At 41.7% G+C, this 23,822-nt stretch overlaps 1 protein-coding gene across 1 annotated transcript; it reads left to right on the top strand.

The window, feature by feature from the left end:
• The first annotated feature begins 2,223 nt into the window (after nt 1–2,223).
• HOXC12 (homeobox C12) lies at nt 2,224–3,905 on the top strand. The gene is made up of 2 exons (XM_029596999.1): nt 2,224–2,788; nt 3,667–3,905. Exons 1-2 carry the CDS (start codon nt 2,224–2,226, stop codon nt 3,903–3,905), a joined length of 804 nt encoding a protein of 267 aa, XP_029452859.1.
• The last annotated feature ends 19,917 nt before the right edge of the window (nt 3,906–23,822 follow it).

The following is a 23,822-nucleotide window of genomic DNA, read 5'->3' as shown; positions in this document are numbered from 1 at the left end:
TTCTCAGAGATGGGTAAGGTAAGATCCTTTTCTTTTTTAAATTGAAAATGTAAAGTGTTGTAAGGGGTCCATAACATTATCTTAGATATGAAAAACATCTTGAAACTGAGCAATGCAATTGCTCATTCACTTTAAAAAGGATTGCGCTTGCTTCTACACTCCAAGACCAATTAAAAACGCCAGCTCATGAATATCTACCCACTTTAATCTGGCGTTATCGTCTGGGGACCATGACTATTTCTACAGCACATTTATTAAAATAAAGTATTATGGTTGCCGTGTTAGTCCACTTGAAAATGTAGAAATAAAGGTCAACAAAAAGTAGTAGGCGAGATCTTTAAATTAGACTAACCCAAAACATCCGTGACTATTTCTTGAAGCTGGTCACGGATGTATTGACTTATTCCTATAAAAAGATCTCCCCTACAACTTGTATGTTGGCTTTTATTTCTGTATATTTCTGAGGAAAAATATGAATTTGACAAAATACTTCATTTTTAGATTACTACTCATCGAAAAGAAAACCAAATAAAATATTTTGCAAATTGCTTTCACAAATCCTAATAAGTACCTTCAAGGTACATTTTAATACAAAATTCCACTATAAACTGACATATATCCTATGAATGCTAACTACTGAAGATCAAGATAAACGTAGAGATTGTGAAAGATTCTACTGCTTCCTCTCTCTCTCTCTCTCACACACACACACACAGACATACACACACACACATTTAAAACTGTAATTTAAGGGTAGAATAAGCTTGAGCAGTGATGATTTTAACTAGCTTCAGAAGGATTTTATTAGTAAAGTGAATGATATCCATGGCTGAAAAATTGTAAGACGCACCAACTCTCCAAACATTTCCAAATAGGAAGAGTAATATTACCACTGAAAATATAACTAGAAAATATTTAGAATAGAAATTGCAGGTGATTTAATATTAGTTTGATTTTTAATCTGAATTGAATGTTCAAATGATCTTCCTTCCCCTTCCAAAATACACAAAACTATTGTCCCCATTATTTTGAGAATGAAATAGAACTGCAGAAAAACAACGTCGACTGTACTTTATCCAAAATTATATTCACTGTTGTTGGCGCCTTTTATTGTCTTACGTGTTATTTGTGCTAACTTGTGAAAGGCAATGTGGAAATAAATTTCCTTAGGGATATTTGCGGTAGTGTAGCTTTCTTTCCAGTTATAATGTCATATTGTTCACAGCAATCGGTTCCCAATACCTCAGATCCGTGACAAGTTTTCTTACTAAAGTCTCCAGTCCTCACTTAGACGTTAATTCAACTTCCTTAAAAATTTTTTTTTTAAATCCACCAATTCTGAAAATGTTTACTTCAAGAGTTAGGGGGAGGAGGATTTGAGGACCCCCCCCCCCCACCCCCCGATAAATCAATTACATTACCTCTAGCCATTTTTCAAAACAACAGTCCTCTGGAAACCATGAAATACCCCATGTCATAGAATATGATATATTTCTGTTTTCCTACTTGAGAAGGATTTTCTTTCAGTTTTCTCTCAGAAAACGAGTGATATTTTTCCAGGCATTACAGTCTTGGTAGCTAAGTGTCTGACTATATATTAGAAACATTTTAAGAGCAGCTCCTTTGCTTCATCCTTTCGTGAATATAATTAGCATGCTTTTAAAAAATGGTATGCATAAAAGGTATGTTCAAAACTGAGCTGTATATTCAGTGTGCTAATAACTCTTTCATCTCAACTACTGTAAACAGAACCAGTCGCGGTTTAAAGTATCTTCCTGAAAAAAAAAAAAGAGGCTGTAAACTTTATAACACTACATCTAACAGCAATTTCTTATGGAATATTGTACGCTTCGACTGTTTAGTTTAATAAAGAAGGTAATTAATCAAAAAAATGACTTCATTTTGCCAGCTGTTACTCAACGCAGCACACGTTTTGCACGTTTGTTCTGATTGTTTTAAATATGTGCTGAACAACATTTTAGGCTTCTAGATCGTTTATGCTCCTTCCTTTTTTTTCACATGCATAATAAGCCGTATAAAACCGCGAAAGACAGAACTTGTGTTTTGTTTAGTCTCAAATTGCCAAGAAGGGGGTGGAACTCTTTACCCAACGCAAGTTGGCGCTCACGTGATCTTGCGCAGCCAATGGGGCGCTCCTTTAGGTTTAACTATGTTTAATGTCAGATAGCAATAAACTAGAAGCTCTTGGTCAGGCCCGCGGAAATGGGAGAGCATAATCTCCTTAATCCTGGGTTTGTAGGACCGTTGGTAAACATACACACCGGAGACACGTTCTACTTCCCCAACTTCCGAGCCTCCGGGGGACAACTAACTGGACTGCCGTCGCTCTCCTATCCAAGAAGGGACAATGTCTGCTCGTTACCTTGGGCATCCTCCGAGCCCTGCAACGGCTACCCTCAGCCCTACCTCAGTAGCCCAGTGTCCCTTAACCCTTCCTTCGGCAGAGCATGTGATCTCGCCCGAGTGGACGAGAGCAAATGCTACTACAGGGAGACCTGCTCGGAGAATCCCAGCTTGAAGAGAGAGGAGAGGCTCAGAGAGAACGCTCTCATGCCCCTCGAGACTGGCATTCACAGTGTCATGAGTGGGAATTTCAACAAATATGACTACCCAGCACTGGAGGCGGTGCCCCATGATCCCCCTTCATGCCAGTCCTTGGAATCGGATTCCAGTTCGTCTTTGCTGAACGAGGGGATCAAGAACTCTTCAAACGAGCCAGCCACAATGACTTCTCCCATCAGCCAAGGAAACAACCTGACTACTGGTGGTAAGAGATATAAAATCAAATCAGATTTTGAAGTTTTTTCTTTTGGTTATTTTATTTATTTATTTTTTATTTTTAATTTCGTGTCTGTTCAGATCTTCTGTCTGTGTCGCTGGCATCCATGATAAGCTTCCTGGAACTAACCATAGGCATGAGCATGTGTATTTATCCAAGACCGCTAGGGGTAGCACTAAAATATCTTAATGTTTTATTAGGTGATACTTCTTTTAAAAGAGAGGGAGAGGGAGAGAAAAAGACAGAGCTATAAACATGTAAATATGTCATAAAATAAATAGAAGTAGCATAGACAACCACCAAATACGCAGGGGGTGATGGATGAACTTACTGTCTTGACATAAAAGACTTGAAGGCTAACTGTGTTCAAGCACCTAGTCCTTTGTCTGCTAAGATACGACTAGCAAGGTGGCGCATAGAAGGCACAACCCTACTTATTAATAAACATCTGGCGTCTTCTCGAGATAAAACGTGACCCAAGGTTTCACTACTATATCTTCAGCGTTGGCATTTTTGACAGTGGTCAGAGGATCTAATATATATATATATGAGTTTCAGTTCTTTTTTTTAATATATATATATATATAATGTAGATAGATAGTTGCTTCGCATATTTAACCTCTAATACAAAGGAGTCAATTTTACTTTCAGAAACTGGGAAACAAAAAGTCATTTGCTTGAAAAGTGCCAATTGATGAAATCCATAGCACGGTATTTCTCTCCCCAGAATTAATCATCGCAACGTGCTGGAAAATACTAAAGGCAAAATGATACTGCAAAAATTAAAAGCAAAATATAGCACAGCGCACATATTACTGTCTATTTCCATTACCTAATGTCTCCATTTGCATCGCCTATATTTTTAGGGGCTCCTTGGTACCCGATGAACACTAGGTCCCGAAAAAAGCGAAAACCTTATTCCAAACTGCAGCTGGCCGAGCTGGAGGGGGAGTTCATGGTTAATGAATTTATCACTCGCCAAAGAAGGAGAGAACTCTCCGACCGCCTAAACCTCAGTGACCAACAAGTGAAGATCTGGTTCCAGAACCGGCGAATGAAGAAGAAGAGACTATTACTGAGGGAGCAAGCCCTGTCTTTCTTTTAAAAGCGAAAGCACAAACGTATTGGTTATACAAGTAAGATACTCTCTTAACCCGAAGTTTCCTGAAACCTCGATCAGGTCTGAGCAACCATTTAAAAAAAATTATTTGAGTATTATTTTTTTTTTTTTACATCAGTTTCTTTAACATTCACCATTAAGAAAATCGTATGAACTAGGCAAACATTCCTACCCTCGGACCTAGAAAACAAAGAACCCTTTTTTTTTTTTTTTTACATGGTCTAAATATAATAATTATAAAATATCCTAATATACGGAGAGCAGGGTGTTCACAGGACATGGATTCGGGATGGTAGGAGGTGTAAGAATGGGAGGGTGAGATGGCAAATATCTGTCCATTGGTCAGCGGTGGTTTTAGAGACCTTTCTGTTTTTGTTTTAATTTTGTTGTTTGTTTGTTTTTTTGGTGCTGTTTTTTTGTAGTCACCTAAAGGCTGACTTGAATGTGTCTCTTCCAGTTATAGTAAAACCTGGAAAAGCAATCAACTGCAGATTTGCAACGCATCCATAGTTAATTTTAACTGTCCGGTGAAATGAATAGCTGTGCCATTTATCCTAGATGAACCTGTAACCCATCTTTTTACCTTTAAAAAATGTCGCATGGTTAGCAGTTATACCAGCATTGGCAAAATTGAATATATATAGAGAGAGAGAGAGAGGGAACTAGCTTATGAAAATGCTGAGAAACAGACAACAGCAAAAATTTGGGGGAATTTATTTTTTAACAGAAGTATAGACTTGGCCTGTGCCTCAGAGGAGGTGATAAGAGAAGATTTAGATAAGATACACGGTTAAGATGACCTGTATTTTAAAAGCTGCATTTCTCTTGAAAATGTGTAGCCAATTTCACCTAATATATTATGTAGCATCTTTTCTGGCGATTCTTTTTTTTTTTTTTTACGCAATCCAATGTGCACATTTTAGAAATGCAGTTGAGAAGACAAATATCCAAACCTAATCGCAAGAACCTTGTGGTCCTTTTCAAGCAGTACATGAATGCTGCCATGCAGTGCTCCCGAAACCGGGCTTTGTTAACTTGCTTTCCCCTGTAATCTCTTTTTCAACAATCGTGAAATCATGTTCTGTCTTGAGAGAATGGGGTATTTTATGCCTATTTTGAGGCTTCACCCCCGTCCTCAGAAAAAGAAAGAATACCAAGAGAAGTTCCCTTGTGAATCTTATAATTGTAAGTAAAAATTAAATTTATCGTCATAATCGAACAGAACAAAGCCGTCTTGGAAAAGGGACCTGCTAAGTATTTTTTGACACGATTAGAATAACAGTTTAATTCCTCTTAAAAGTGTTATATTACCTTCTCGCAGTATGCTGGTCTACAGAGAGGGATTACATTATCTTGAGGGGTTTTTTTTTTTCCGTGTGTAAAAAATGCAACCATTAGCCGAGTAATCACTGTCAAGTATCCAGGTAGCCATAAAAAGTTTATTGAACTCCCTAAACTCAGGGAATGTGCCTTACGTTAAAAATAATAATAGTAATAATAATAATAATAATAATAATAATAATAATAATAATAATAAAAAACAAAATAAACCAAAACAGGCATTTCAAGTGTAAGGTATTGCTGACACCCCAGTATTTAACGCTCTACGGTAATTATTTACTAAACACCCCTTCTCCCAAAAACAAAAACGGGGGGAGTCAAAAGGAAATAAGGGAAAAGGTAGAGAATAAGATCCTAGCTTCATTCGTTTTATATCGAGAGGGGGGATTAATTTTATTACAAAGTGGCTGTACACTGGATGTCTAAATTGCTACCACGTGTTCTCCTTTTTTTGCGTTCACGTTCATTGCCTGCCACCAGTGGCATGGAGAATGTCTTTATTTACCATCCACAATCCACGATCTCTGGTTTTGGGGGCGCTTTTTCAGTTCGGTTCATACACAATTATGCCGTCACTTTTCAGGGGGCCTTTTCATTGTTCCTTTATACATAAATGGCGCTGCTTTTTTTTTTTTTTTTCAATCGCAACACTTCAAAGAAATCCTATCCCAACAGAGAATTTCACAAGGCACAGCGGCAAATGGAAGGTCATTGTGCAATAGGGCCCACATTTTTTTTTTCATCTCTAAACTGAAAAACGTTCAATGGAAGATGATTTAGGCAGAATAATTCTACCTATTTTGGGATTGCCAAACAATATAACGGCAAAGTGTCCATTACCACTATGGGAATATTAACGTAACTTTCTTGGCTTCAAAGTACTTTTCGGAAACAGATGTGATAGCCCTTTCTCTCATTTAAGGGAAATTTGTAGCCAAACCTAAGGTCACCAAAAATCTAGCAGTATTCGAATATCCAAATGTGAACACCATGGTCTTTTTTGTTGTTGTTGGGGAGGAGATGTATTCTTTCATGCCCTTTTTTCCCCCCCTTAAACATGTGAAACAGACGGCAATCGCTGCCGCTGACGAATTGTATAGATGCAATGTGGAATCTCTGTGTGTGGATGCGAGAGGAGCATCGTTAGAATGGAAGGCTGGACTGGTTGTTGGAAAAAATTCTTATTATTTATCAAAATTATCGCGATAACGTTGTTCCATTAATAATGAGCATTCTTAGTATTTAAAGAAAAGAAGACATGATAATAAAAAAAAGAACACCAGCAAATCTTAACTCTACAACCGTTCGCTGGCTTTTGTTATAAAGTTCTCATTGAACAAATTCATGAGTGACAGTGTAAAATAGTAAATATATATATATATATATGCAATATTCTTTGTTTCAGATTGTTTTAAATATACTATGAGTCTTCCATTTTTTGTCTTTAGTCTAGTTCTCGTCTCATATTGTGTCTCTAGTTTTGCTTATATGTATAGTCTGATTTCCTGCTGTTATTAATATATGTAGTCTGCAATCTATTTGTGTTTCTTACCTCGAGCTGTATGGTGATTTCTGCAGATGTCCATCATAGCACGTTCTATGTATATGTAAAAAGTTACTTCCCAATAGTCATTTTTTTTAAAACTGAATGTATTATGATGTGATTTGCTCTAATAAACAATTGCCCCAACATAATAATAATAAAAAAAAGACCGCGTGTAATTTACTGCGCACTCTACACACAGTATTTGTCGGCAGGCTTTAGGACATAAGGAAAGAGAACCTTGCAGTATAATTAAAACGGATGTGCGTTGGCTTTTGGTCCTTCCAAGGATTTTGGCTTTAAACGAAAAATAAAAAAAAAAGTCCTTGAAAAATCTGATTCTTTAAAAGGTAATCAAAGAACGTATTGCAAGTGTTGCAATAATCGGAAAATATGATTTCCTGACTTGATTGTAATGAAATGAAAATGGAATTCGAGCGGCGTGTTATGTTGTTATAAGTCTGTAGAGCAAGACTGGAGGCATTAGGTAGGTAGATCGCTTTTTAAATTCTTGCTCTTTCAGCAAAAATCGGCTTCTGTTGTTTACAAATAAATTCACAAGCACGTTGTAATTCTATGAGGAAAGTAAAATAGCTGCAGTCTCCAAACAGGCACTTATTTCTGAAGGCTAAAGGCAAGAATTTTTTTTTGTAACTGTTTTTTGTAACTGTTTTTTGTAACTGCTTTCTTCCGCACTACAGTTCCAGTTTGTTTTTTCTTTCTATGCACCACTGTTTTAATGTAAACCAGCATGATGTGATTTTATCATGAATGCCGGTATATAAAAACCTAAAATAAATAAATAAATAAAAATAAATAAGAACCTCAAGCTCTGCTAAGAAATTGCTCGCTAAAGGTGAATTTTAGGATCACATTATAAAATTATTCTGAAATTCCAGCATTTATTTTGTAAAAGGAATAGGCTGTCTAATGTATATACTGTAAACGCAATTCAACAGCAAATCAAATAAAACACAATGGAATTTACAGTATGTAATATATAATGTTAGCTCTTTACATCCTCAAATATAGGAATATTGGTCGAATGAAATTCATTCCTCCCCCCAAAATATTATGCATTATTCTTATCTCAGTTGGATTATGTAGTTACAAACTCATTTTATGTCACAAATGCATCAGTTCATATCTATTTGAACCTATATCTTTTTATCCATCTATTGTTTATCTGATTTTATATTAAACCACTTTTTTCAATAATCAGAATTTGCAAGTGAAATACCCTGTGTAAAGTAAAACGCTTTTAAAAGATTCATGATAATAAGATGAAGAATAAAGATATATTAAAACAAGGAACATAGAGACATGAGTTATAAAAGAGATTGCCTATTTATCACTCTGAATCACAGATAGTATTTCTGCTGATGCCAATTAAAAAGCAGTCAGATACATTTAAAGGGAGTTTGATTGTAAAAGAAATGGAATAATTAATTGTGATGAAAGCAATAAAGTGTTTCCATATCTTAGAAGGACGCATCTCGAAGCATATAAAGAGATATCCCGATTCCGTTAATTACTGTTGTCTTAATCACAACTCCCTTTAAGAATCTTTTATAGGTACTACACATCAATGACTGTAAAGCGCACTAAAGCTTAATGCATTGAATTTTTTTTCCTTGGTTGCAGTTTAATATGACCATGGATAAGGGGAGGAAAGTGACCTGCTTTCTTTGTGTAATCTTTTAACGTAAGGGCATCCCCAAATATGAAACGACCACCTCCTACACCTATTTTCAAAGATTTGATTGCACCCTATTACTTTATAGACTATTTATTTATTGTTTACTTAACTGAAATGTGCTATTAAAAATAGTAGAATAATCCTTTAAAATTAATGTGGAGAAAACACTTTTTTTCACACTATGCTGACAGCTGCATGTTTTAGTCACTATCACCATTCATTTTAATGACTTGGTAAGATCATTAGTCAATGTATTTAAAATATTTAAAAAATGAAAAACCTATGCAAGTCTCAGAATGCAGCAAAGCATTAATGGAACTTTTGCTATCAATATGATAGTTTATAAGTTTTATCCTGGAATACTCAACAGAGGAGCAATGATGATAATTAATCTCTATCTCCAATCCCACAGGAAACGGACTGAAAATGCAAATAGCTTATGCCTTGCAATAATAGCAAAAATAGTAACCTCTTAACTGCTTATCAAGGGAGCAGATTGGATTTTATGTAGTTCAGAATTAAAAACACCTGGTACAGTGAGAGATTTTGATTAAAAATAATCAAAATATGCTTCATTCAATATGTATGCCTAGAATTATTCAAGAAATATAGTACATACAGAAGTTCTCCAAAAGAAAGCAAGTATCTAAAAAAGCAAATTACAAAGACTAGATGGGTCTTAGGGTCCTTACCAGCCCTCATATTCTATGTTTTTATGAATATTTTCCTTTACAGATACATTATCATTAAAACAATGAATAAAGAGTCATTCTTGCATGACTCCATTTGGATTTTTGAAACAAAAATGAAATCAAATAATTAGTCATAAATAAAGCCATAATTTCATGCTTACTAGTAATATGAGCAATACAAATTACAGAGAAACAAAGGTACAAAAATTAGCAGATGGTGATTTAATCATATTTTCATGTTAATCTCTCATTATAATGAAGTGGTGGTCAAAGTTCAACAATGTGCTCCACAAATATGTGGCTTATGATATTCTTAGCCTTAAATGGTATAAATGTAGCCAAATACACATTCCATTTAAGTTGATATTGTCAAGTGTAGAAAACCTAAAGGGAATTGCTGAGGTACATACTTCATAGACTTAGGAAATGTTTTCCAGTTTTCCAAAAGAATGGTTATGACAAGATTCAAGCAAGCCTTGGGACTTGTGGTCTATCTTGGCCTGCAAGGTCAGTGAGAGACCCAACTGCAAGCTCACTGGTGTCTGAAAACTCAATGGGGAGTCCTTGCAGAGCCAACACCCTCAGACCTTCCACCCACCCATCCTTCCCCTTTACAAATTAGAATGTTGTATAATGATTGTAATCTTTTTTCTACTTTTGTTCCACTTTCTGTGAATCATTTTCTTGCACAATTGCATATTTAGATTTTGTAATTTTAATACATAGCAAGATCAACAGGAAAAAAAACCCTCTCTCTTGTGTAAAGACATAGCTGTCAGGCAAAATAAGTTTAACATCTTATGTGCTTTCACTTGACAAAACAAATACTAAAGATGTCTTAAATTGTTTCACTTAATTTCAGGGTAAAAAAAACTATGAAAGATTTCACCTCCTGTTTTTCTCTGTCTTCAAATTTAGAGTGACCTAAGGATTGTACAGTATTTCCAACATCTTCTGTAATTCTTTTGGGTGAAAAATATAACTGAAAAATAATTTTGGATTTGTAGCTCACCTTGCCAAAGGAGGCTCAAAATATTAGTAATTCATGTATAATAATAATTCCCTTCCTCAAAGACCTCATAATCTAAGATGAGATAAAGAGATTCTTCCCCAGTCACAAGGACTGAGAGGGATTTGAACCCTGATTTTCCTGGCTCTTAGCCATCTGTTCTCACTCTTATTATCAGGTCGATACAGTAACGTTGAGTTAAAGATTCCCCGTCTGTAACGTGCTGGGAGCGCACAATACAGACGAGTAAGGCCATCCAGCGATACAGTCTCCAGTTTCACGCGTCCTTAGCGCTTCCTAAAATAAACACATAACCCTTTCCGCACCCAGCATGTAAATGAACGAAAAAGCTCCCCTCCGATACTGTAACGGGCGCTGATATTATCTCCTCAGTAACCCGCTGTTCTGCCGCGGCCTTAACGTGTTAGTTTACCGCCTCCCCCTAGTAGGAGTTAGTGTAGTGTAGTGTAAAAAATTGCTTACCTGCCCTGGTCCCCGGTCCAGCCGTCCGGTGTAGCCCCAGTCCGGTCTCCTGCAGCCCCGTCCGGTCCCCTCCTCCCGAAGCAAAAAAAAAAAAAAAAAAACCGAAAAAGTAGCAAGGCTCGGGCCTGCTACGGTAGTCCCTTCTCCCTTCCTCCCGATTTCGCGGGTAAGCGGCAGCGGCAGCGGGGGGGGGGGCAGCGGGATCCGGGGGCAGCAGCAGCAGCAGGGGGGCAGCGGGATCCGGGGGCAGCAGCGGCAGCGGGGGGGGGGCAGCAAAGAAGCAAAAAAAGCGGCATCCGGGATCCGGGGGCAGCAGCGGAATTGATGCCGTGCGATTTTGGCGCTCATGCCATGAGCGCCAAAATCGCACGGCCATTCATCCAGGCAGAGGGAACCGGTGGCGAAAACGGCCCACGGTTCCCTCTGCCTGGATGAATGCACGGCCCCCACCGGAATGGATGCCCGTGCGATTTTGGCGCTCATGCCATGAGCGCCAAAATCGCACGGCCATTCATCCAGGCAGAGGGAACCGGTGGCGAAAACGGCCCACGGTTCCCTCTGCCTGGATGAATGCACGGCCCCCGCCGGAATGGATGCCCGTGCGATTTTGGCGCTCATGCCATGAGCGCCAAAATCGCACGGGCATTCATCCAGGCAGAGGGAACCTGTGGCGAAAACGGCCCACGGTTCCCTCTGCCTGGATGAATGCACGGCCCCCGCCGGAATGGATGCCCGTGCGATTTTGGCGCTCATGCCATGAGCGCCAAAATCGCACGGGCATTCATCCAGCCGGACACGCACCCACCCATCCAGGCAGCGGCGGGAGCCGGACACGCGCCCACCCGCCCCCCAGGATCTGAAGCCATCAGCAGGATCGTAGCTCCCCCCGACGAAGACGAAGATGGCCGCCTGCACAGGGGAAAGCGTGCAATTGGCCGCTGAAGACGTGACGTCACATCCCATGACGCCAAACGTCGTGACGTCACGTCTTCAGCGGCCAATTGCACGCTTTCCCGTGTAGGCGGCCATCTTCATCTTCATCGGGAGGAGCTACGATCTTGTTCCTGATGGCTTCAGAAAAGTAAGTTACTTTTGCGACTTACTTTTGGGATCTTGACAGATCCCAAAAGTAAGTCGCTTTTGGAAAAAACCAAAATTGTCGCTTTTTGAAAAAGAAAAAAAATTGCTTTTGGTTTTTTTTTTTCTTCTCTGCCGCCGCTGCTGCCGCCTACCCACCCGATCAAACACGCGCCCACCCGCCCGATCGAACACGCGCCTATGGTTTTTTTTTTTGCTTCGCCGCTGTGTCCCACCTCCTCCCGGAGCAAGGCTGCTTTCGTGCCCTGCTCCGGGAGGAGGAGAGACACAGCAAGAAGTAAGTCGCTTCGCCGCTTCCCTCCTCCCGGTGCCTGTCATTCCAAATGTCATTTGAAATGACAGGTACCAGCGCACCCAGGTTACTGTATAGGTGCTGTATTAAGCGCCTATACAGTAAAATGGGTTGCGCGGGCATAACCCTTCCCTATCGCTTCACAGCCGCGACATGCATTTGCATGCAATTAGAAGAGAGTATCGGGGACTTAGTGAAGAGAACTGTGCGTGCGGGGAGGAAGGGTGCGCCTGACACTGCTGCACTGTTTCTACCACGGCCTTACTGTATCGACCTGTATATAAATACTGTAAAATAGTCATGGGCTTTCTTGAAGGGCTATTCTTTATTGTTTTGTTGTTTGAAATGCATTTCTTGCAGGATCCTAAAGTAGGAATACTTTCTTTTACTGTTTTCATAAAAGAAAGAAAATAGGTCTTTATTTTGGTATTTGGTAGAATTAAATAGGGATATGCAGAGGCAAACATTTTGTTTTGGTTCATTTATTTGTTTTGTAGTTCACAAACATTCATTTGATTCATTTCAGACAGAAGATGTTTTTGTTTATTTGTTCTATTTATTCATTCATTTCCCATTAAAGTCAATGGAGAAGCAAGTAATGCAGCCTATTTTGCACTCCCAAATTGGGGTTTTCAAATCATTTCTAATAAAGCTTATGGGTGGACATTATCACAAGGGTGAAGAGTTCTCCAATGCACCAAGACTGTGTCAACATAGCACCAAAAGTGGCATGAATAATGGAAGAAACCATAATGGGCAAAACAGTACCAGCAGTGCAGGAGTTCTCCAAGGTACCATATGAGAAGCAAAGTATCAGCAATAATGACCAGAACACCTTCAAGGCTCCAAAAAAAGGGTAAAGGGCACCAAAAACAGTGGCATGAACCCCCAAGGCAATACAAGAGGGGAAAAGTGGCACCAAGGGTGCCATGAACAATTCAAGGCACTGTGAAAGAGAAACAATTCACCAAAAGTGGAAAGAAAAGCCTCAAAATAGTGATAGAGGGTCAAAGTGGCGAAAAAGTGACATGAAAACCTCGAAGCACCAAAGCAGCCACCTACAGTGGCAAGAACACTCAAACTCCAAATGAAGGGCAAAGGATATCAACCAAATTGGTACAAAACCCTAGGCAGGAAGAAGCCAGAGGAAATCCTTGGAGGAAACCTGATGAAGTTTCCATATGGTATCATTTGGGAAGGGACTGATGGTTCAGACTTGGGGTTGGTTTTCCCCTTTGCTATAGTATAATCTCAGCCCTGTCAGTAACATCTGCTTCCTCCACCTCATACATACATACATACATAGAAATGACGGCAGAAGAAGACCAACAGGCCCATCCAGTCTGCCCAGCAAGCTCTCACACTTATTTTCCCATACCTTTCTGTTACCCCAACCGCTGACTTCAGGGCCCTTATTGGTAACTTTTTGATTCCAATTCCTTGAGGGCCCGTATTGGTAACTTTTTTAATCCAATTTTCTTCCACCCCCACCATTGATGCAGAGAGCAGTGTTGGAGCTGCATCAAGTGAAGTGTAAGGCTTAATGTTTGAGGGTAGTAACCTTCGTATCGATAAGTTACCCCAATGTTTGTATACTCATATGCTCAGATAAATGCTTTGTTAGATGTTGTCTGGATGTAAATCTTCTTTTCCTCATTTCCCTCGTGCCGCTGAAGCAGAGAGCCATGCTGGATATGCATTCAAGGTGAAGTATCAGGTTTGATTGGTTTAGGGTAATAACCGCCTCAACAAGCAAGCTACTCCCATGTTTATTTGTTTAACCAGACTGTGAAATTCAGTTCTTGTTGGTTGTTATCTGAATGTAAATCCTCTTATCTTCATTCCCCCTGCCATTGACACAGAGATCTATGCTGGATATGCATTGAAGTGAAGTATCAGGCTTAATTGGTTTGGGGTAGTAACTGCCACAACAAGCAAGCTACTCTCACGTTTATTTGTTTACCCAGACTGTGCAGCCTTGTTGGTTGTTACCTGAATGCAAATCCTCTTTTCCACATTTCCTCTTGCCGTTGAAGCATAGAGCAATGTTGGAGTCTCATTAACCGTGTGAATGTTTATTGAATAAGGGTATAAATCACCAGGTAGTAGCCATTCCCACAAGCGACCCCCATGCCTCTTCTCTTCATTCCCATCCAACCTCCTCACTGGAAGCTAAGATGCTACTGACTAGAGGTCCACAATTTCTTTCAGCCACTAGCTGTTTAATATCCTATGATTCAGGGAATCTAGGACACAATTCTTCTTCTGAATGAGTTTTTGAAAGTACTGCTTCCATTACTTCAGAAGCAGTAATCTTGGAGAAGCATTCTTTTGGTTTTGGGTGTTGCATTTCTGATGCCCTTGTCCTTCACCCTGTCCGGCTAATGACAGCCTCGTATGACTCACCCACCTTTTGCACCTGCTCCAAAAGAAGAGGGAAAGGAACAGGTGGCAGTGACACATGCTTTCCCAATTTTAATTTCTTATGGCTTTAGCTGGCTTCCACTCCTGGTTTAATTCAGCTACAAAAGTCTCCTTTAAATTTAGGGGCAGGACTCCTTATTTTTTTTACTCCTACTACTACTTGTACATCTGACAGCCTGTGTTGGCTCTACAAGAACACCAGATCCTCTGCCCCTGCCATTCTTCTGCCTGCTGCCATTTCTTCCTCTTCCCTTTGGTTGCAGTGGCATGCTGGAATTGTAAGTGGCTAATGAAGTTTTTGATGTGACAATATAGTTTATTGATGTACTGTACCACTCATTAGTACCACTCTAATACTGACTGAATGTCTGTCTTTCACCCACACTCAATCAAGTGACAGACTGAGTTTACTTCAGTACTTTTCAAGCATTGCCAAGTAGAGTTAGCAGCTTGCCAATGGCACAAACCCAGTCTTTGCTATCTGGCTAGTGCTATCCGTCACAGTATTTGCAAAAATATCTCTCTCTGACTCACACACACACACACACACACACACACAACATACACATATACAGTGTATGTTTGTGCACTTCTGATTAAGAAACTGGCAAGGCTGTCCAGTGCCAGTGAAAGGGTGTCCAACCACCCTAGGCAGTGATGATGTCATGTCATCATGTCATCTTTCCCTTTTTCTCTCTCTCTCTCTCCATACAACACAAATCACACAACACAAATGGCCCCAGCTCCTCAAATATATACATACCAAAAAAAAAAAAAGGAAAATGTCCCAAGCTCCATGTCTCACCTGGGTCGCAACTCATTCCTCCTGCACTCCTTTCAAAACTGCCACCCTTACCGGCTACTCTGTCACCCCCACCCACTTCCAGCCACTGCTTACTCCACTAATGCTTCTGCTGGCTCTGAGGCCGTCTTCTGTTCTCTTTTTTTATAGACTGCACTATAAGCAGTACACTGTGCAGAGTCAGACAGAGACAATGCTGTTCACTGCTTCTCTGCCTTCACTGCCCTACCCCAGTGAACAGACAGAATATTGTCTCTCTCACTCACAGTGAGAGCACCATGACTGCAGTAGTGAAGATAACAAAAAGCCCTTTGCTAAAATTGTTATCTTTCCTTCTTTTGAAGAACATTTTCTTTCACTCTGCTTCCAAAAAGACAACCTTTCCCTATGAAATCCAAAGAGAAAATGGAGTTTCTTTGTACATGCTAAGACCTTTCTTTGGGAGGACATCAGCATCACTTAATCCAGATACTAGTTTCACCTGCATTGGTCCTATATCCTGTCTACATGCTTATTTTTCCCACCTCTGTTCTGCCCAACTACTACCTCCAGGCATTGTTTAGTTGCTATAGTTACTAGTCTCACTGCAGCATTTTTACATGGGCCATAGACTTCAATGGGAAACATAAATGAATGAAACAAAAATTTTTGTTTATATTTATGGGAACCCTCTATTCATTTTGGGAGGGCCATGAATGAAATAAAAATGATTTGTTGCATTTTACCTATTTGTTGCATTTTACCTATTTGTTTCAAATGAATACACATCCTTAATGGGCAGAACTGAGCAATGGATCAGCTGGAGAAAGATATGTTTTCTGGGACATATTGAAAATTGGAAAAATTAGGAAGGGAATATCATTCTATTATTTTGAAAGCAAAGAAACAATTTTAGGCAGCTGATATAGCAGGTGCTAATAATAGCTCTAAAGCATTATTTCAGATTATAAAGAGATTTGTGGGATCACCAGCAGAGTGAGAGAATGAGGGATAAACTCTTCTGTTATGCTAATGGCTGAAGTTTTGCCAATATTTTTGAAAAATAAAATCCAGAAGCTCCAGGAAGAAGTAAAGGGGAAAGGTTTAGTCAAATTGCAGGAAGATATTGCTGAATGCAGAGTGGCAAAGGATGAATACATTTCAGCATGTTATTTCTGGCAATTACACAGTTTTTGCAGAAAACAAAATCCAGTAGTTTGGATCCTTGCCCTAAATTGATAAAACAGTAACCGGAGCAGCTGCACTAGGTCCATGTCCCATACAACAGCATTAACAGAAGAAAGAAATTTGAGTGGAATAATAACAGGCTGCAGCTTTATTGCACATCAAACACCCTGACAATGGGTCTAAATTGCGCACCCGAGCTTTGTCTAACAGATAGTAGTGACTATGGATGGGAAACCCCATTAACTAAGCCCTGGTCAAGCAAGGCCATGTGACAGTAATTTGTTATGAAGGCTGGGCTATTTAGTCAACCCCGCCCCAATCTAGCAAGGGTATCAGCACACCGGGGCTGTCACTGGCTTAAAGAGGAGTCACCAGTCTGCCGCCAAACAGACTTTAGTTCTCCGGGCAGTAGTAGAAAAGTCCAGCCAGTTTCATGCTCCAACTGCAAATTATTCTCCCCCAATCCACTTTAGGCTCAGGTATCCCCACCACACCCAACTGTGACAATATAAAATATAACAATAAATAACCACATCAATAAATACATATAAACAACAATAAAATGCACATGCTGAGTGTACACACATAACTTAAAACAAATCATAAAGTCTAACTAATACAATAATAACTATCTGCCCATTCCTGGGAGGGTGGGTGGGTGCAAAAGATGCAGACCAAACAACCCTTGGGAGGAAGGAGAATGAAGCTGGGCTGGTCAGTATCCATGCCTCTTATCCTCCCTCCCTCACCTGCAGTGAGCTCCCATCCAAGGGGAACAATTATTCCCTTCCCCTCTTTCCCCCCCAGTGAGGAAATTACGAATTTGCTGACCCGGTGCTTGATCTGGACAATACTCCTCAAAGCAGGTGGTAAATCATCTCATTGATGGCAAGGGACAATTTTGGACCAAACAATGCAGGTTCCTGGCAATGTGCAGCAATGCCGTATATCAGAATGGTGCCATCCACTCGGGTGAATGCACTGAACTTAATTAACTCCGGTGCAACACCAGCAGATGATGTCAGTTGAAGATGAAAAGAAGAGGAAGTCGAACGCTCCGAGGCCTGGACTCTGGTCCTGGACTGACCCTAGGCCAAGGGCCAGGCCTCGGGACCCTGCCTCCAGACAAGGCCCTGGTGTCAGGCCTGGGTCTGAGTCAAGTCCCTGGCATTACAATCCAGTCTTCAGGTCAGGCCACAGTGTCGGGCCTCAGTCCAGATTGAGGCCCCAGAATCAGGACCTATGCTGCACTTCAGACCTGGGCACAGGCTTCTGGCCTGGGTATGGTTTGAGGCACTGGTATCGAGACTTAGCCCCAGGCATTGGTACCTGGCCTCCAAGCCAGGCTGCAGGATTGGGTCTGGGCCCGGGCTCTAGCCTAGACTGAGGCCCAGGCATTGGGACTGGGCCTGACTGCTTCTTCAGATACCCAACAGATCAGGTAAGTTTGTTTTCAAGGGGGAGGGCTTGGGCAAGGCCCCAACATCGGCTTGGGCCTAAGCCAAGACCCCAACATCATGCTCAGACTTAGGCTGCATCCCCTGCTTTGTGCCTCGGCCTATGCCCTAGGCTAGACTATGCCTCGGGCCCAGGCTTAGGCCCAATACATTCATTTAAAACAAATGCAACAAATAAGGTTTGTTTCATTCTGGTGGGCCCGTGGTTCATTTTGGGACCCCTCAAATGAAACAAATCAGCCTTATTCGTTACATTTTGTGCATTCATTTTAAATAAATGCACATCCCTAGAAACAACAAACTGACAGGGTCATTTATCAAATTGCTATAAGGCGTTTTCGCATGCGTTAAGCCCCTTTAATGCCTGCGAAAGCACCATAACGCATGGCGCGATGCAAATCAGAAAAAAGGGAGGAGTGTGATTGAGTGGGTTCACAATTTTGCAAAGCTGAATTGCACAGCTTTCTACACCTTTTTTGTTGAGAGAGCAAGAGAGAGAGAGAGAGAAAGAGAGAAAACACCTAGCTGTAATGCCCTCACACTAGATAGGTATTTATATCTCTATGGGAGGCCCACCTAGTAACTCGAGGTGAGGTTTAGGTATTAGTGTAAGGGTTAGGGGCCACTTTGACATTCAAAGCCATCAACCTAGCTTGATGCCATCAAGCTAGGTTGATGGCATCAAGCTAGGTTGAGAGAACATTGCACAAATCTCATCTTTGGGTGAGTTTCCTCACTCCGAAGGTCATCAAATCTTCACAAGAGAGCACTGTTCTGTTCGTACGTCTCACTTTGAATGTCAAAGTGGCCCCTAACCCCTACACTAATACCTAAATTTCACCTTGAGTTACTTGGTAGGTCTCCCATAGAGATGTAAATACATATCTAGTGTGAGGGTATTATGGCTAGTCTCTCTCTCTCTCTCTCTCTCTCTCTCTCTCTCTCTCTCTCTCTCTCTCTCTCACTCACTCACTCACTCACTCACTCACATAGGTATTAGCACAAATTGTGATAAACTTCCTATTACCATAAAATACACCCCTTTTCCTATCACATGCGATATTTAGTGCATTTTGATAAATCCAGGCCTCAGTTATGACAAGGTCTTGGCAAGCTGTCCTCCTGTCTAACATAAAATGTGTAAGCAGCAGAGCGCCATCGACTTAGCTGCTGAATGATCTCGACTGGTAAGCCAAAGTTAGCTGCACTGGAGGCTGCCCCAGTTCTGAAAGAGTGGGAGGTATACCTCTCTGTCTCTATCCCCACTGCCTGGAGTATCTGTTTAAGAATAGCAGTGAACTGGAATCTGCTGATGGGGTAGAACTATCCTTGTGCACTAAGAAATGACTCTGGCCATAGGGATGTAACAGGAGGTAATTCCTCACATTGAACACAGAGCAGGTAATAAGGACCAGCACTTCAGACAATTGATGAGGTGCCCCTTGCCCAATTGGTCTGTTTTTAACTTTTTAATGCACAAAGTTAGCTTGTCAGTGAATAATAAAACGTTCTTTGCCTGCAGACTGCACATATCATCCTGGTTGCATGAAACCATTACCAATTCCCCAACTTGCAATGTAGCAAAAAAGGCTAGCGAAAAGGCCACCCTGAATAAGGCTGTCTCAAATTTGGAAGAGGCTACAGCTGGAAAATAATGCCAAAGAGATAACAAGCGTTCATGGGTGACAGATCTACGAGTATCTGGATTTTGGACTATCTCGCTAATCCACCCAGCCATTATGCTTTTCAACAACAAAGCCCCGGGCAGGGTTCAGCCAGCCCCAGGTTCTGGTGAAGAAAGCCAAACCTACCAAGTGCAAATGAGCTATTTCCTTGGAGACCCCAGAGCACCTGATGAAAATAATATACTCCACTACCATGTGTTTGGGAATCGGACCAGGTACCATGTTCCTGCTTGCACAGAAGCGCATCAGTTGGTCATGTCCCTGGCTGTAGGCATTACCGGTGGTGGTGGCCATGGATCTGTGCAGCAGTTCCCATGTATGCAGGCCCCAAGTTCCCATAAATGACTTGGGACAATAGTTCCATGCTTCTCTGATCCTGGGACTAACTTCCTAAACATGTACCACTGGCAATGAAAAAGAGAGTTGGCAATTCTAGGAAAAGTAAAAAGTCATGGGATAGGTGGCGATGTCCTTTCGTGGATTGCAAACTGGCTAAAAGACAGGAAACAGAGAGTAGGATTAAATGGGCAATTTTCTCAGTGGAAGGGAGTGGACAGTGGAGTGCCTCAGGGATCTGTATTGGGACCCTTACTGTTCAATATATTTATAAATGATCTGGAAAGAAATACGACGAGTGAGATAATCAAATTTGCAGATGACACAAAATTGTTCAGAGTAGTTAAATCACAAGCAGATTGTGATAAATTGCAGGAAGACCTTGTGAGACTGGAAAATTGGGCATCCAAATGGCAGATGAAATTTAATGTGGATAAGTGCAAGGTGATGCATATAGGGAAAAATAATCCATGCTATAATTACACGATGTTGGGTTCCATATTAGGTGCTACAACCCAAGAAAGAGATCTAGGTGTCATAGTGGATAACACATTGAAATCGTCGGTTCAGTGTGCTGCGGCAGTCAAAAAAGCAAACAGAATGTTGGGAATTATTAGAAAAGGAATGATGAATAAAATGGAAAATGTCATAATGCCTCTGTATCGCTCCATGGTGCGACCGCACCTTGAATACTGTGTACAATTCTGGTCGCCGCATCTCAAAAAAGATATAATTGCGATGGAGAAGGTACAGAGAAGGGCTACCAAAATGATAAGGGGAATGGAACAACTCCCCTATGAGGAAAGACTAAAGAGGTTAGGACTTTTCAGCTTGGAGAAGAGACGACTGAGGGGGGATATGATAGAGGTGTTTAAAATCATGAGAGGTCTAGAACGGGTAGATGTGAATCGGTTATTTACTCTTTCGGATAGTAGAAAGACTAGGGGACACTCCATGAAGTTAGCATGGGGCACATTTAAAACTAATCGGAGAAAGTTCTTTTTTACTCAACGCACAATTAAACTCTGGAATTTGTTGCCAGAGAATGTGGTTCGTGCAGTTAGTATAGCTGTGTTTAAAAAAGGATTGGATAAGTTCTTGGAGGAGAAGTCCATTTCCTGCTATTAAGTTCACTTAGAGAATAGCCACTGCCATTAGCAATGGTTACATGGAATAGACTTAGTTTTTGGGTACTTGCCAGGTTCTTATGGCCTGGATTGGCCACTGTTGGAAACAGGATGCTGGGCTTGATGGACCCTTGGTCTGACCCAGTATGGCATTTTCTTATGTTCTTATGTTCAATTTGATTTCTGAAGCCCAATATATGACTTGCTCATGCAGCAATATTAAACCACAAGCACATCATTACACCCTTAATAGCTCTGAAACTAGCAGGCACTTTGCGGACTGCTGATTAATAACTTTCACCACTGCCATATTGTCGCAGCAAAATATCACAATTGGGAAGAGCTCCAGAAAGATGATTCTGCACAGAACACAAGCTGTCCCCTACTCCAGCAGCCATGTGGCAGTGCCCCAAGACCCCTGGCAGAAAAGACCAAAACTTATTCCCCTAGAGACATCTGAATATAATTCTTAGTCATCACTACTGACAGGTGGGTGGAGCAACATCAAAGCCCCATTAAATCCAGCCAGGAAAGCCTCCCATTTGTATGGACACTCTTATCTGATGATAATTCTTGCTAATCCCTGCTGTTGCCAAAGTCAACTAGTGTAGAAAAGTGCAACCCAAGAGAATAACTCAACAAGCAAATGCAAGAGACCCAATGAGAGACTGAAGCTGCCGTAGAGTGACCTTCCTAGCAGCACATGTGGAGTTAACCAAATCAGACTGCTTAGGCAATTTGTACAGTGGTAGTCTCGATACCATGGCTGCGGAATCAAGCTCGATGCCCAAGAAGGTAAGACACTTGGTCGGGCTCTTCAGCTTGTCTGCAGCCAAAGGCATGCCAAATTCGGCAGCTGTCTCTTGGAATTGGGCCAGCAGGGTGCGACAAGACAGATGCATTGGGTCCCACAAACAGGAAATCAACCAAGTAGTGAACAATGTTTGATGTCTCAGCACAAAGCATAGTCTGCCAGTGTAAAAATGTGCTAAACAAGTGAAGTAGGCACAAGAGATGGAGCCACCCATAGGCATAAACCGATCAAAATAAAATGTGCCTTCGAATTGAAAGCCAAGAAGGGGAAAGCTTTCCAGGTACACAGGGAGAAGCCGAAATGCAGACTCTATATCCATCTTGGCCATCCAAGATCCTGTTCTGCTCTGCCTGAGCATGCCCATGGCAGTGTCAAATGAGGCATACTGCACTGAACACTGCTCATGTGGGATGAAATTATTAACAGACAGATCTTTTAGAAATGAAAGATTATGGATCAGGCAAGTACGTACCCAGCTACTTTTTGGGCACAGCCGCCAAAGATGATAAAACCAAGGAGCAGAAGGGCCTGAAAGGAAAGGTCCTGCAATGCGCCCATGGACTGCTCCAAGGACAGTTTATCTCGAATTACGCTGACAAAGCGGTGAGCGGAGCAATCATTGGACACCTAATGGATGGCTTGCAGACCAGAGCAAGATATTTTGAAGCCATCCCTGAATTTAGAAAACAGACAGGCTGCTGCCTCCTTGTTAGGATATGCAGCCAGGCTGTGTGCCATGTGCTATCGATGAACCGGTGCGGGGGCCCCTTGCAAATGCTGTGCCATTACTTGGTGCTACTAGCAAGGAAACCAGATGTGCCTCTTTTGGGGCACTTACTGGCAGTCTGGCTGGCTGCGCAAGTTGTGCATAGGTGCTTGTATTTGCACTCAAAAGTTGCACAGCCGCTCCGATTGAGCCACTACCAGGCATTGGAAATGGCCAAGTTACCCTTTGCCTGCTCGTTGATGCTCTTGGCAGCACCCAAAAGGGTCAGTTCTTGCCCTGCCCAGATGATGGTCAGGAGGACATGTGGGTAAGACATAGATCCACATCATGTGATCCCCATGACATTTCAGGGGTATTCGCCATCTGCTCCCTGAAGGCCTCATCATAATTTAACCAGGAAAAGCCTTCATACTTTACGTGTGCATGGATGATCGTATTGCGATACAACCGCAATGCAAATGTTGGGCTGGAGTCTAATTTTGCAACCATTCTCACCAGTCTGGCAAATGAAACTATCCAACTGAATATGTTCCATGGTATCTTTTTTTTACGGCTAGGGGGACTGTGCCCTTTGCTCTCCTTCTTGCTCCTGCCCCAGCAAAGCAAACATACATTCTGCACCTAATGCGGCAGTGTAAACATTGTGGAATATCTTTCCACAGCTGACCAGTCCCTGGCTGAGCAGGAAGGCTGGTGGCAGCCGCCAGCTGTCCTCATTTTGCCCCCGCTGTAGAAGACTTTGAGCTGGAAGAGGAAAATGAGCTGCTGCTGGAAGAAGAATCCGAATGAGACGAGCTTCTCCAATGCTTGTGCTTCTTTCTTGTGCCACTCAAACCTTTCCCCAGCCCCACTGCTGCCTCCCGCGATGCCTCGCTTCTCTCCTGGGAAGGAACTGCTGACAGTGCAGCTATCTCCTGCTGCAGGTGTTCTGCTTGAGTGGCCAAGTGCTCCAGAGTCTCTTGAGGATTAGTGGTGGCAATAGGAGATGGAGTCTGTAGGGGCTGCTGGCTTGCAACCCCATGCGGCCATGCCCATGACATGCTCGAGTTCGGGAGAAGTGCAAAAGCACCTGCTGGGATTGGATACCATACCGGTGATTGGGATGGACACCCACCACTGCTCCTGCACCTCAGGCGTCCACTGATGCCCAACCATCGGGCCGGAATGGGGGGGGGGCAGCAGTTCTACGCCTATGTGAATGCCCCC

This window comes from Rhinatrema bivittatum, chromosome 3 (assembly GCF_901001135.1).
Source record: "Rhinatrema bivittatum chromosome 3, aRhiBiv1.1, whole genome shotgun sequence".
Classification (NCBI taxonomy): Eukaryota; Metazoa; Chordata; class Amphibia; order Gymnophiona; family Rhinatrematidae; genus Rhinatrema; species Rhinatrema bivittatum.
The sequence above is the reverse complement of the archived record's forward strand: the minus strand, read 5'-3'. Positions and strand labels throughout refer to the sequence as shown.

What these genes read in the sequence shown, in the direction of transcription:
- HOXC12 (XM_029596999.1), top strand. Translation starts at nt 2,224, where the DNA reads ATGGGAGAGCATAATCTCCTTAATCCTGGGTTTGTAGGACCGTTGGTA. An exon ending in AAACAACCTGACTACTGGTG is followed by an intron (nt 2,789 to 3,666) that starts GTAAGAGATATA and finishes CTATATTTTTAG; the next exon opens with GGGCTCCTTGGTACCCGATG.